We start from the raw sequence: 13,040 nt of genomic DNA, 5'->3' as shown, positions 1-13,040 counted from the left end.
TGTGTAACTCTTTGTTGTCTGCTCACACTGCTATGCTTTATCTTGGCCAGGTCGCAGTTGCAAATGAGAACTTGTTCTCAACTAGCCTACCTGGTTAAATAAAGGTGTTCTCAACTAGCCTACCTGGTTAAATAAAGGTGTTCTCAACTAGCCTACCTGGTTAAATAAAGGTGTTCTCAACTAGCCTACCTGGTTAAATAAAGGCGAATTTTTTTTTATATATATATTTTTTTAAGAAATTCGATGTTTGGCCTGATATGGTTCTCAATCAGAGGCAGGTGTTAGTCATTGTCTCTGATTGGGAACCATATTTAGGTAGCCTGTTTTGTGTTGGGTTTTGTGAGTGATTGTTCCTGTCTCTGTGTTTGCACCAGATAGTGCTGTTTATTTTTTCGCACGTTTATTGTTTTTGTTAGTTTATTCATGTATAGTGTCTTTATAAATTAAACATGAATAACCACCACGCTGCATTTTGGTCCGCCTCTTTCCCCAGAAGAAAACCGTTACAAACCTGGTCTCAGAGAAAGATGTATAATACCATACGTCCTCCAAGATGTATAGACGTATGATACTATGCGTCCTATAATTCATATGATATTGTACGACCAATATTCCATTCATAATGTAACTTAACATAATGTAGTATATACTAAAATTGTCACAGATTTATGAACAGAATAATCCGAATTGCCCTGAGATCGTGTTGCAAATTGATTGTGATAAATTGTGTTATAAGTTAATTAAGCTGATGTTTGTCTTTTAAAGTGGTCTATAACCATCTAACTACATGTTTTCTGAAATGACTTGAGGTATTGAATTAGCCCTGATATGTCAGACATGGAGGAAAGTGTTTCCTTTTGAACAGTGGAGGAAGGCCATAGATAGTAAAGGTGCCCATTTGATCCATGTTCAAACATTTGTTAGCAATTAGCCCGAGCCGCAGACCGGACATTCTACAACATATGCACCCTCCGTCCCTCCCTCTTCTTTCCATCTCTTAGTCCCCTTCCTCTCTCCCTCCCTCTCCCTCCCTCTCTCTCCCTCTCTCCCTCTCTCTCCCTCTCGCCCAGTCATGTTTCCCCAAGCTGCACATGGTTATTGTCCAAGGTATAAGTTTCCTCTGGCTCTGAGGGAGAGGAGCAGCAGCCTTTCGCAGACTGACTCTAGCATGTAGCCAGGAATTTGTTCTTCACACACTAATAGACCTAGACTGTTTTATGTATGTGAGCTGCAGTTCAAGTGAGAAGTTGCTGGTGAGCGAGAGAGAGCCCATGGGCTACCTGAAGAATTCCTACTGTAGTTGTTGGGAGAAAAGTCTGGCTGGATATACAGCAGTTGTAAATTAATAAGTAAGTCCTGTCTCCTGCTCAGTGCTCTGGACACCCTGAACCATTTACAAGAGGGACCTGTTGCCTATGGATGAGTGTATACATTGTACATTAGACACTGTTTTTCTGTCACTTCTGCTGTAGGAGACTGTATTGCAGAGAAGAGGGCTGGGACAGTCATAGGCTTTTGTCCGGACAAGTTCTTCACATCGTCACCAGAGCTGCCTTGAGGAATCACCATGAAAGGTTAGACGACTGTTGATGACTCTTTGTTGATGCTGTATTCAAATTCAGACTACTGCTCACTGTGGAGGAATATAATATATTATGTAGGAGACGTGAAAGTGCACCGGTGGCACACAAATGTGCAGACAGCTCGCTTTTAAGACCAGTACCTCACAGCATCCAGAGAAAACGTTGGTTTGTTGACTTGGATGTGGGACATCCACCCCTTTTGCTTTGAAAGCTCTGTATTTCAAAAGCTTGCTGTTTCCAGAAGCCACACATTGGCTTTTGGGCTTCCTTTAAGGATCTTATATGAGCCCTTTTGAAAGGATAACATTTAAAGACCAACTTTTGTCAATGTTACATGATATAAGACTCTTCAGAGACTCTGAAGAGGCTTTGGAAATCTGAGGAGTCCTCTCGGAGGAGGAATTGAGTAGCGACATGTGACTTTAGCTTTGGAAGGTGTTATAGAGTGTTATGCTATTGACAGGGGAACACACAGGTAGGTGGTCTCCTCATCTCTTGTTTGGAGCTCCATTGAAGCCGGGCTACTAAAACATATAGACTAACACATTCCTAATGTGAAACAGGAAAGAGGCACCTCGGTAGGGGAAGCAGCAGGTGTGTGGTTGGCACATAGAGTACAGTAGAGAGAACTATGACTGGAGACACAGACTGCCTTACAAATAACACTGTTCAACACAGCTCTCTTCTTTGGAAAGACAAATGCATTCCTTCGGCAGGCATTCAATCATAAATTGTTGGCACGTGACAGTTATCAGATGAAATTGAAAGGTTCTAATTATACAGGACTGCTAGGATTGCAAGAGAGAAGTTTGTGAAATTACAGAACAAGACCCTTGCTACTATTGCTAGTGTTGCCTGGCTATTTCTATCACGAGATGTCCAAAGCGTTTCCTGGAGAAAACGAGGGCATGTATCATTTGATTTCAAGTCTGGACTCTCTCACCACCATGAGATCCTTCGGAGCAAGACCATTTGAATCAACACATTCCAGGCATTTCATTGCTTTGAAAGCAACTACACATTCCCTTTGAAGTGCATCTAAAACAATTGGTTGTCAATAGGGGCTTGGGGAGACACTAGTCTTTATCAGTTGCAGTTGGGGCTCTTTGGTGTTGGTGAATTCTTGTGTCTCTGTTTTCAAATTGGAGATTCAGGTATCCATGTTAAAAGCTTTAAGTCAACACCAATCAGGTGGACATTTCAAACAGTACAGTATAGTTGGTTGTCAGACTTGGTATTTGTTTGTTTGGAGAACGGATTGCCAGTTGCTTCTGTTATAAGACAAGAAAACATAACACTCTTGACCCAAAGCTTATACTATAGTTTAATAGTCAAACATAACTGGATTTTCCCTGCTCCACATTTGAATGCGTGTGAAATCCAAACAGTGGTTTACATATTCCTCAGCTTTTCTAGGTTGATCGGGAGAGATTGAGTGTAACATTTGAAAATCCACTGCGAAGTGTAAATCAAGAAGGAACACAATAGGGTAACCACAAGCATTGACAAATCATGAGGTTTGTGGACGTGAAGGGAGTTGACTGGTGTCATGTTCCTGCTCAGTGTGGCCCAAAGTTCACAATAACAATGAGGGTGGGAGGACTTAGACTTCATGTTCCCAATGAGAGACCACTAACATTCTCTTTGGTCCCTGTGTGTTGTACACGGATATTGGCAATTATTTGATACTTGAAACAAATGCATTGTGAATAGAAACACTGGGTTGTTGATGTAGGTGTTAGGTGAGAGTAGTCTCCCAGAGGAGTCTCCCAGAGTAGTCTCCTAAGGGAAGGCTTCATGTCCAGGGCATTACACAGCAGCCCTATTGTGTCATCATTTGGCCACTATTGGCAGTCAACATTGTCCTTGCCCTATCTGCAGTTCTGTATGGACCTTTCTTCCAGCCCATTGATGGCCTTTTCCTATGTAATAGGTTACATGATTAAATAATGTGACTCTTTAGCCTAATGTGTGATAGCTAGATTATTAGCCAACTTGTCAAACTTACCCTCATACCTACGTAGGTATTCATATGGATGTGGTTACAAATAATCAACTATGTTTAGAGTGGCACCAAAGATGACTATGTAACGCAGTTGCTACCTCTAATGTCCTTGCTGGGATGTTTTAATAGAGCTCAAGGTGTGTTTTCATATGTGGCTGTGTACTGTAAGACATCTGGACCAAGAGACAAATGAACTGTTTTGCTTTCGGGTAGTCAAAGCTCTTCTTTCATGCCCTAGAACTGAAACAGTGTCATAGTTTTTCCTCTTTATCAGTACCACCACTGTATCAATCTCTTCTCACCACTTACACGTTTGTCAACTGTTGAAATGCAATCGTCTCTGTAGCTTTAGCCGAGTCATGGCGGAAGTATTTGGATGAATATTTAAACCTAACAAAGATTATTTTCATGACTTTCAGGTAATGAAATGTTGTAACACATTATGACAGTTCAAGGACTATAGCATTAGAGGTATTTTTGGCAAGTTCTATAGTGGACAGAGGGATACAGGGTCACTGCCTTATACACTGTTAAAACGGAGAACATATCATCAAATTCACATTCCAAGTGATCTATTACAAAAACTAATGACAGGTAGGGGTTATTCTGTTTTCAGTGCATTAACATTGATGTTTTTACCAGGCACATTACTCTTTAGCAATGCAAGAATGACACACCCTCTAATCAAGGAAATCTGCTGGACATACAGTACCTGCTGGATATACCATACAGACATGTCGCCTTTCTGCTGGCATATACGTTATTGGATTACAAAGTTATCTAAATATTTAAAGGTTTTTGGAGTGGACATTCCATTCATGAAGTGTTTGATGAAATATAAATGTTAGTTTTGTCCATTAGAATTTGCAGAGGTTTTTTTCAGCCGTTTCCTCCAAATGCACCTGTGCTCATATTTGCAATGGAACACTGGCTCTACTACAAACACCCACCACATTTAAATATCTTACATTCTAAAGACCACTGACCAATAGAGCCCTCACCTGAGTGCCTGATTCTATCTTAAAAACATGTCTGGTGATTATGCTGGTGAAGTGCCCCTGATTGATGTGAGGTGCTGATAAATTTCCTGATTGGCGTAAGAGGCATGTTTTATACAGGGAAGGCAGGGCAGACCACTTCCCTCCGTTGGCAGAGCCAGGAGAGCAGTGGAGGGAAGGCCCGGGGTTTAGCTTACAGCCACCGGTATGGCTGACTGGATAATGTAAAGTCTAAGAGCTGCAGCGGGCAGCTGGGCCCATTCCAGCCCCCTTCCTCCCTCTCTCTCTCTCTTCCACTGGTCCGCACATCTCAGCATTTCAGTCAGAGCCTTGGCCTTCAGCAGTCTGACTTCAGCTGCTCCAACAGGCTGACTTCACATAAACACCCTCACCTCAGAGTTCTGTATTCCTCTCCACGTGCACAAAAAGCACAGCACAGCCCAGCAGAGGTGAAAACACCAGGGCTGCCTGAATGTAATATAAAGGGGAAAAGACGGTGAAGGAAAAGACAACATAGACTCAACTGAGTGATGTTCTTTACTTTTGTGGATGTTGTACCCTAGTAAGAGAGTTGTTGACATAACTCAGAGGAGATTCTGAAGGATTACCTCACAAGAAATACTGAGGTTTGTAGCCTAAAATTGCATATGCCATTAATCAATTGAAAGGCCCGTGTACATCTCTATCGCATCACAACGGTACAGTAAAGTAAGCTTTTCACAGTAATGTCTACACCTGTTGTATTCAGCACATTGGGGAAAATATAGTTGATTTGGTTTGATTAAATCACATATATTTTAGGTTATAGCTCAATTAGGTAAGCATTGCTAGTTCATTTAGTGGTTAGAGAGTTGGGCCAGTAAACAAAAGGTTGCTGGATCGAATCCCCTAGCTGACAAGGTAAAAAATCTGTCGGTCTGCCCCTGAGCAAGGCAGTTAACCCACTGTTCCCCGGGCGCCAAAGAGATGGATTTTGATTTAAGGCAGCCCACGTACCTCTCTGTTTCAGAGGGGTTGGTTTAAATGCGGAAGACACATTTCAGTTGAATGCATTCAGTTGTACAACTGACTAGGTATCGCCCTTTCCCTTTCATTTGTGCCCAGCAATAAGCCATTTAAACCCAAGTTGAATCCAAATTCAGGTCTTGGCTTGAAGATGCTTCTCTTTAGCATCAGTGTACCATGTCCCCCTGGCCCCCTGGCCCCTCTACCACATTGAGCTGGAACCAGGGGGGTGACACCACAGCCAACCCAGCTAGCATCACACACAATCAGCCTTACTATAGTGTTTCATATTAGGCTGCAATGGGGCCCTTTATCTGACAGCGCATACATTTTCATTCCAGCCCACCATACTTAGAGAAGTGAATGATATATTGGTCAGAGACACAGATTAAACACTGGGAAAACAATCCCGTTTCCAATTTGCGGAATTGTGTTTCTATAAGTTGTGAGCCAAGTATGACTTCACATTCGTATTGAGAGCTCCAAGTTGAATGGTTTGTGTCTTGGAGGGTAAAAGTGGCCGAGGGGGCTTATTGCATTTCACCTCGTACTTTGTGATTTATGACCACTTTAATCATATGTGTGAGTTGTTCCTTCAAGTTTCATACTATTGACCTTCATCTGTGAACACGCATTTCAAGTCTCTCCGTCTGTTTTTCAGAAATCTATTGCGGATACGAGAACCAGCTCTTTAAAGGTGAGGACAAACATGCGTGTTGGTTTTCTAAATTATCCTCTGGTTCTTGGACAGAATGGTGTGACAAATCTGTTTGTTGCTGTCCTGGCTTTGGCAAATCTATTAGGCCTACTATTGCATGCTTGCATGGTGGGAGTAGTCAGATTTAAGTCAAAAGTCAATGAATGCTGACATGAGCTGAACTTCTGTGTGCTATCAGATGTTTCCATAACAGTGACACATGTTTTTCTTTGCTGCCTTTCAGAGGAGGATCTGACTGGGGAGGAGGAAGAGATGACTTCCTTTAGAGGTGAGGAACATGGTTTCTTTCTTGCTGTCCACTTTTGTTTATTTTGCTTGTTATGTGGATAGACAAGCGGGTTCTATGAAGTGTCCTTTGTTTTGATATGTCGGTCATGAATCTCTCAGGTGAAGAACCCAACGATACAATAACCCTTTGAAAAATAGCATCAGAATATCCACCAAGGGCGTATTGTGTCCACATTGGGCTACAGTGTGTGTACAGTGTTTGTGTGTGTGAGGGCCTGCGTGTGTCTGCATACATCTGCCATCACTGTTTTGTTTGTGTGCGTGCATTGTACATCTGTTTCAGATATCCCTCCTTAATCCTTCTCTTTCCCCCGTCTGACCACCATGCTCACTCCAAACAGCCTCTGCTGACCAAAGCCAGCCACTAGTCTGGTAGTTAGTCATGCAAAGTCCACACAGTGTCAGGGTTAAGACATGCATTTCCCCTCCTCTCTGTTCTCTAACCACCTGATGTTATGGTAGAGAGACGAAAGCCCCATGCTTCTGATTACAGGAAGAACCAGAGGTGGCTGTGTCAAATGCCAGCAGACACGTTCTCTGCAGCTGGCCGTTAAAGTGCTGTACAGTTTCTTTGCCTTCCTCATCATAGCAGTGGCAGTGCTGGCATCACTTGGTGAGTAGACTATGATATTATACCAAATCTGGCAGGAGGCAGCAGGTAGCCTAGCGGTTAGAGTGTTGAGCCAGTAACTGAAAAGTCAATCCCCGATCCGACGAGGTGGAAAATCTGTCAATGTGCTCTTGAGCAAGGCACTTAATCATAATGTCTCCAGCGTTGCTGTTGATAATGGCTGACCCTGGCTGTGACCCCTCTCTCTGTTGGTGTCTCTGGGATTTTGAGCTGTTAGGCCCACTTTTACACCACTTTGGTTGGGTTTGATGAGATATAATAACTAAGCTAATAAAGTATTAAATCCAGATTATTGTATGAGTAGATTGAAGTCTGGGACTTGGTGTTTCTGCAGGTATTATGTGTGCACAGACCTCAAGCTTCTCATCAGCAGGCATTCCTCCCCAATCAGAACCTGTTCTCTTTTGTCATGCTTGACTTAACAATGTGCTCCACACTGTACAATAACAGATGAGAGGGAGATCTGCTTCAAGCCTACAGGGTTTCTGTTGTAAAAAAAATAAGGGCCCTTTAATTTCCAACAAGGATTGAGTGAACATACGACTTCAAACCGATTTGCCAGGTCTTACCTGACTGACAACTTTTTCAGTGCTTCCAGATGTTACTTGCATTTCGGCAAAAATATTATTGCGACTCAAAAAGATAAATCTCATTTTCACAGCAGCTCAGAGCTCCCTGAGGGCCATTGAGTAATTCCAAGATACAGAGGGTTGGGATTCCAACACTGCAGTGGCACTGCATTTTATTGGCAGGGTCTGCTTGAGTTTATGTCAACGCAGAGCACGGCAATAATGAGGCGAAACAAGAACAAAGCATTGTCAAACTTATGTCTGAAATGTTGTTTGGCTTAAACTCCCCAAACATCGAGCGAGAACTTAAACATGAACTCATAAATATAGAAATGTCCATATCATGCAGCACATCTGTTTTACATTGTTGAAAGTCCCCAATAATTAGTGTTATATAACAGGCATTCTGGTGGGGGAAAAACATCACATTAGAACCTAACCAACCTCTATGTAGCTAGCGGACATGATTAGAACAATATCAGAAGTTCAAGTCCACCAGTACACCATGATAATGTAAATGAATGTTTGAGAGGCTGTGTAGAATCAACATCCCTGAGACCAAATGCAGCATAACTGGTGGTATGTATAAATGACATCGTTAGTGAGTGCAAACATACTATGGTAAACCAGTTATTAATCCCCAAAGTCAAGGATTAGGAAATAATATGCAAGTATAAGTCCTTAAAAGTGTGCTTTAAGCACTGTTGTTCTTCTTCTGGGGAAAATATTTTACATAATTATCTTTGTCTCATCAGTATTTAGGAAGGTCGACAGCTTATCAGAAAAGGAATCCTTTTATCATAAGAAGATTACCAAGGTCCAGGAAAGTATACAAGGTGAGAGAATATGATTAATCACGTGACAAAATGTGCAGAGCCTCCCAATGTGGCTGCTGACAGAGAAGTCAAGAAGTAAACAATGACTAGTAGATTATACTGAACATTTCTGCAGATTTCCCAAATGTATTTTGTCGAAAGAGGACCCCTCTGTTTAAAATAGGTCACCCATTGAGTGTAACTGTATGGGTGACTGAGTATGAAGTCTGGGCCAGTGAGGATCCGCTCTTCAAGCTTTATGGCCTGCCTCTTCTGGGGTGTCAACTCCCTGAAGAGACATCATTTGCAGAGGCTACGACAACTGCCTCCCTTGGCTCATTTATGGAAGCACCGCACCCGTCAGTCGTCGGCTAGAATTTACAAATGGGAACTCTGATCATGATTAAATGATACATAAACAGATCACCATAATGTTGTTGTCTATTCCTTCCCAGATCTTAGCACTGCCAGCAACTGCTCGGACTGCTTCAATGTGGCCCACTTCAGTGAGGAGATCAGTAGGCTGAAGGGGGAGTTTGAGGACCTCCAGAAGATGATCTTGGGTCAGGAGCAGGTCCTGGACCAGGCCTCCCAGACCCAGCAGACCCTGAAGTCAGCCAGCAGCAGGATGACCCGAGACATGCAGAACTACTCCCTGTCCATCAGGCTCATCAACCAGTCCCTGGAGCGTTACGTACACCAGGTGGCTGGATGGAAGGCGGTCATCACCGAGACGGACGAGAGCATGAAGACTCTGTCTCAGGATCAGTATGACCTCAAGGCCACGGTGAATCAGGTCAACACCACGGTGGCCCTCAGCTCCTTGTGGATGGACGCCCTGCAGAGGAAGACCGATGAGGAGACGCTGGTCCTGCAGAAGATGACCGCTGACTGGCAGAACTACAGCCGGGTGTTGAGCGGTCTGAAGTCTAACTCTAGCACCACCACTCAGATGGTGAGGAGCATCCAGAGCGGAATCTCGGCCACGCACCAGAGGATCAGCATGAGCTCGGAGATCGTGCACGACCTTACACTGCAGGTGATGAACCTGCAGATGCAGCTGGACAACGTCACCTCCTTCATGGACGAGCACGAGGAGAACATGCACGACCTCCACTACCACTCCAAGTACTATGAGAACCGGACGGGCGAGAGGTTCATCACCATGGATGCCCGCATGAACTCCATCGAGATGGAGATTGACACCATCTCGTCCAGCATCAATGCCACAGTGAGCCATGTGCAGAGCATGTACAAGTACATCAACATTGAGAGCACTTCGTGCCAGACGCGGCTTGGTGGCCACACTGAGGACCTGCACAACCTGAACACAACGGTGCTACTGCTGATGCACCTGGCTGACACCCTGAGGCAGCAGTACATGCTGCTGAGCGTCCGTTTAGACGTGGACGTCAGGAACCTGTCCATGGTCATGGAGGAGATGAAGCTAGTGGACACTCACCACACCCATGTCATCCAGAACTTCACCATTCTGAAAGGTACAGCAGAGATGTTCTTGATGTTCGCCAAAGGCACTTTTGTTTACGAGATCTTCATTTAGCTGAGTTGCTGTTGGCTGGTTTCATTAGTGCTCACCTGACTCTTCTCTTCCCCAAATGCACTTCTATTATTGTTTAAACTTGCTAATATTACTGCTATCACCTCACAGGTGCACCTGGCCCACCAGGTCCAAAAGGCAACAGAGGGGAAGGAGGGGCCAAAGGTCCAGTTGGCCTGACAGGAAACAAAGGAGACAAAGGCCTAGCAGGGAACCGTGGCCCTCTGGGAGAGAAGGGCTTCATCGGGCCGGAGGGGGCTCAGGGGGAGCCAGGACCAATAGGAGCCAGAGGCGGAGTGGGAATCAAAGGGGCGAATGGTTCTGTGGGCCAGCCTGGCCCCCGTGGAGAAAGAGGAGAGAAGGGAGATATAGGTACTGTTGGTAAGGATGGACTGCCAGGCCCCAAAGGGCCAATGGGAATACAGGGCCAAACAGGGCTCCCAGGGGTGCACGGGCTACCCGGTCCAAGAGGAAAGCCTGGGCCTGTTGGTCCACACGGAACCCCTGGCCCACCGGGCCTACCAGCTTACCCAGCCACAGTGTCTTGAGGGGCCCATAAGGTCTGATCACTACAAGGGCAGGATTAGATGTACTGTAGTGATGTACTGGCAGCCTGACAAAGGGGTGGAGGGTAATTGAAGAGGTTGGAATGGATGGAGCATGGGAAAGCTAATTCTCAAGCTTTCCGCTTCATGTTAGTCCATTGTTTTCATTGGACACTCAATGGACAACCCATGCTCTTGAGCATATACTGTACAGTACACATAGCCCTAAATGCATGTTCAGGTATGAAGGGATGGAGAGGAGACTGCAAAATTGAAGATAACATAAAGACTGCAAAAGTACGAGTAAAAAAAAAATGCATTGTAAGTTTTCAGTATCACATACAGCTGAATGCATGTTTGAAGGAACCACAACCCTCTTGGGGGCTTCATAAAGATCTAGGTTTACATTGCCATGCAGTTTCATGAAGGTACACTTAAATAAGGATTATTTTGTACACACATTTTTGGAACATTGACACGTGAAATTCTGTTTGATGGCACTTTACTGGTTTTATAAAGTGTAGAAACTACAGTCTGTTTTTATGTGTTTGCTTTTGCATCTTTTATGTTTCGGAGCAGGTTCTCCTGAATACTGACTGAAGTTGAGATGATTCAACATGTTATAGTCATAATGGTCAGGGATGAATGAAATTGCTGAAGAACCAAAGGAATCTGCTTGGGTACGCAACTTTGGAAGTATTGGGTTTTAGTCAGCAATTGAACATTTCCTGAAATACTTCAAATGTATGGTTTGGGAATAAATATCTTTTTACGAGACATATTTGTGGTTTTATACCAATATTTTGCTATGTTACATTCAGATGTGTTTCCAGATTTTAAAGTGTATATAATATACGTCATGTTTGTTGTGTGTTCTTGTTTCCATTGTGACTATTCATATGAATCTCTGCACATAATCAGAGTTGTGTGATGATATGTGTATTTTAACACCAAATAGAACATGTTAAAAAAAAAGGTGAAATGATGAGAGACAGACGCTACGTACTGGGCACACACTAGTTGAATCAACGTTGTATAGACGTTGAATTGACGTCTGTGCCCAGTGGTTATTTTTGTAAACCTGTGTCATTCTTATAAACATTTGACTGGCTTGAATAGATGTTCAATAAATGCTACCACTCTACTTCACCAAAGTGTATCGACATACCACATTCACAAGTTCTGCTATTCTTCACATATGCGAACCTATTTTGAACTCCCATTTGTGTCTGGTAGAATGCTCGGAGGTAGCTGTGGGGAGAGCCAATCAGAGTTCTACTCAGTCCAAAACCCTGAATGGATAAAGGAGTGGTTTTTGCTGATTAATTAAGAACATGCAGTTTTCTCCCTCCAATAAAGTATTTTAGGATTTAGTGACTCAAACAGTCTTTCATTTCCTGTGTTACTCAATTGTTTTTTAATACAACGCATGCCTTAGATGTTTAAGCTATATTCCACATAGAATATTAGCTGTGGATATTATGGCTTCAAATTACGTGCTGATATCATGCAGTCTCGTGAGATCTGAGGGACACGAACTCGAACAAAAACTTCCCCTAAAATCCACTCAAATCCCATATTTTTTTGGTCATATAGATTTGCAATGTGTGGAGGGATTCGACCACTTTATATTTTCACCGAAGCAATATTACAGAGGAAAACAGATGGTAAAATTAAATGGCTGAATATACACTATCAAATATTTCTTCAAAAGAAGGAAAAGACTGCAGTGATGAAATTTGAGAAGGTGTGTCTGATTTCAGTGGCTGGCTGTGTAAAGATACTCAGTTAAAATGGCCTGAGCTTCTCCTTCACATGTGGTGTGCAAGCCGCCGCAAGACATCTGACCTCCAGCAGCTTTTCAAAAAACCATTACCACATGTGCAACCATAAATCACTCACAGCTAGTGTGTAGGGAGATATTTTGGCTTGATGCATCATTACAAATGACACATTTAGGCAGAAACATTGTTATCGACAGTCAATGTGGAGACAGTATTATCGTTGTAGTTTTGTAATAGCAAAAAATTAGGTTTTCCATTATTATTGCAGCAATAACTAACTGCTACTGTAAATTAAACACATTGCGCGTTGAGGAAACATACACTTGAAACATTTAATGACACTTGTTTATTAGATGGTTACTCTGAGTGTACTGTATACTCAATGACATACACTGTAGGTCCATTTTAATGTGAAGCACAGTAAATTATGAAGTCTGCGGAGAATACCTGCTCCATATTATATCTATTGTATTGGCGCCAGGCACATTGTTTGGGTCACAGATGCTGTCTGTTGCTGACACACTCATATTTCACAGCAAAG

At 43.1% G+C, this 13,040-nt stretch overlaps 1 protein-coding gene across 1 annotated transcript; it reads left to right on the top strand.

Annotated features, from left to right (window-relative positions):
• The first annotated feature begins 1,109 nt into the window (after window positions 1-1,109).
• Window positions 1,110-12,092, top strand: LOC109866583 (scavenger receptor class A member 3). Its single transcript, XM_020455318.2, has 8 exons — window positions 1,110-1,349; window positions 1,473-1,574; window positions 6,253-6,288; window positions 6,533-6,577; window positions 7,091-7,210; window positions 8,553-8,633; window positions 9,068-10,111; window positions 10,282-12,092. Exons 2-8 carry the CDS (start codon window positions 1,568-1,570, stop codon window positions 10,716-10,718), a joined length of 1,770 nt encoding a protein of 589 aa, XP_020310907.1. The 5' UTR covers window positions 1,110-1,349; window positions 1,473-1,567; the 3' UTR covers window positions 10,719-12,092.
• The last annotated feature ends 948 nt before the right edge of the window (window positions 12,093-13,040 follow it).

The sequence above is a fragment of the Oncorhynchus kisutch genome, linkage group LG21, assembly GCF_002021735.2.
Source record: "Oncorhynchus kisutch isolate 150728-3 linkage group LG21, Okis_V2, whole genome shotgun sequence".
Classification (NCBI taxonomy): Eukaryota; Metazoa; Chordata; class Actinopteri; order Salmoniformes; family Salmonidae; genus Oncorhynchus; species Oncorhynchus kisutch.
The sequence above is the reverse complement of the archived record's forward strand: the minus strand, read 5'-3'. Positions and strand labels throughout refer to the sequence as shown.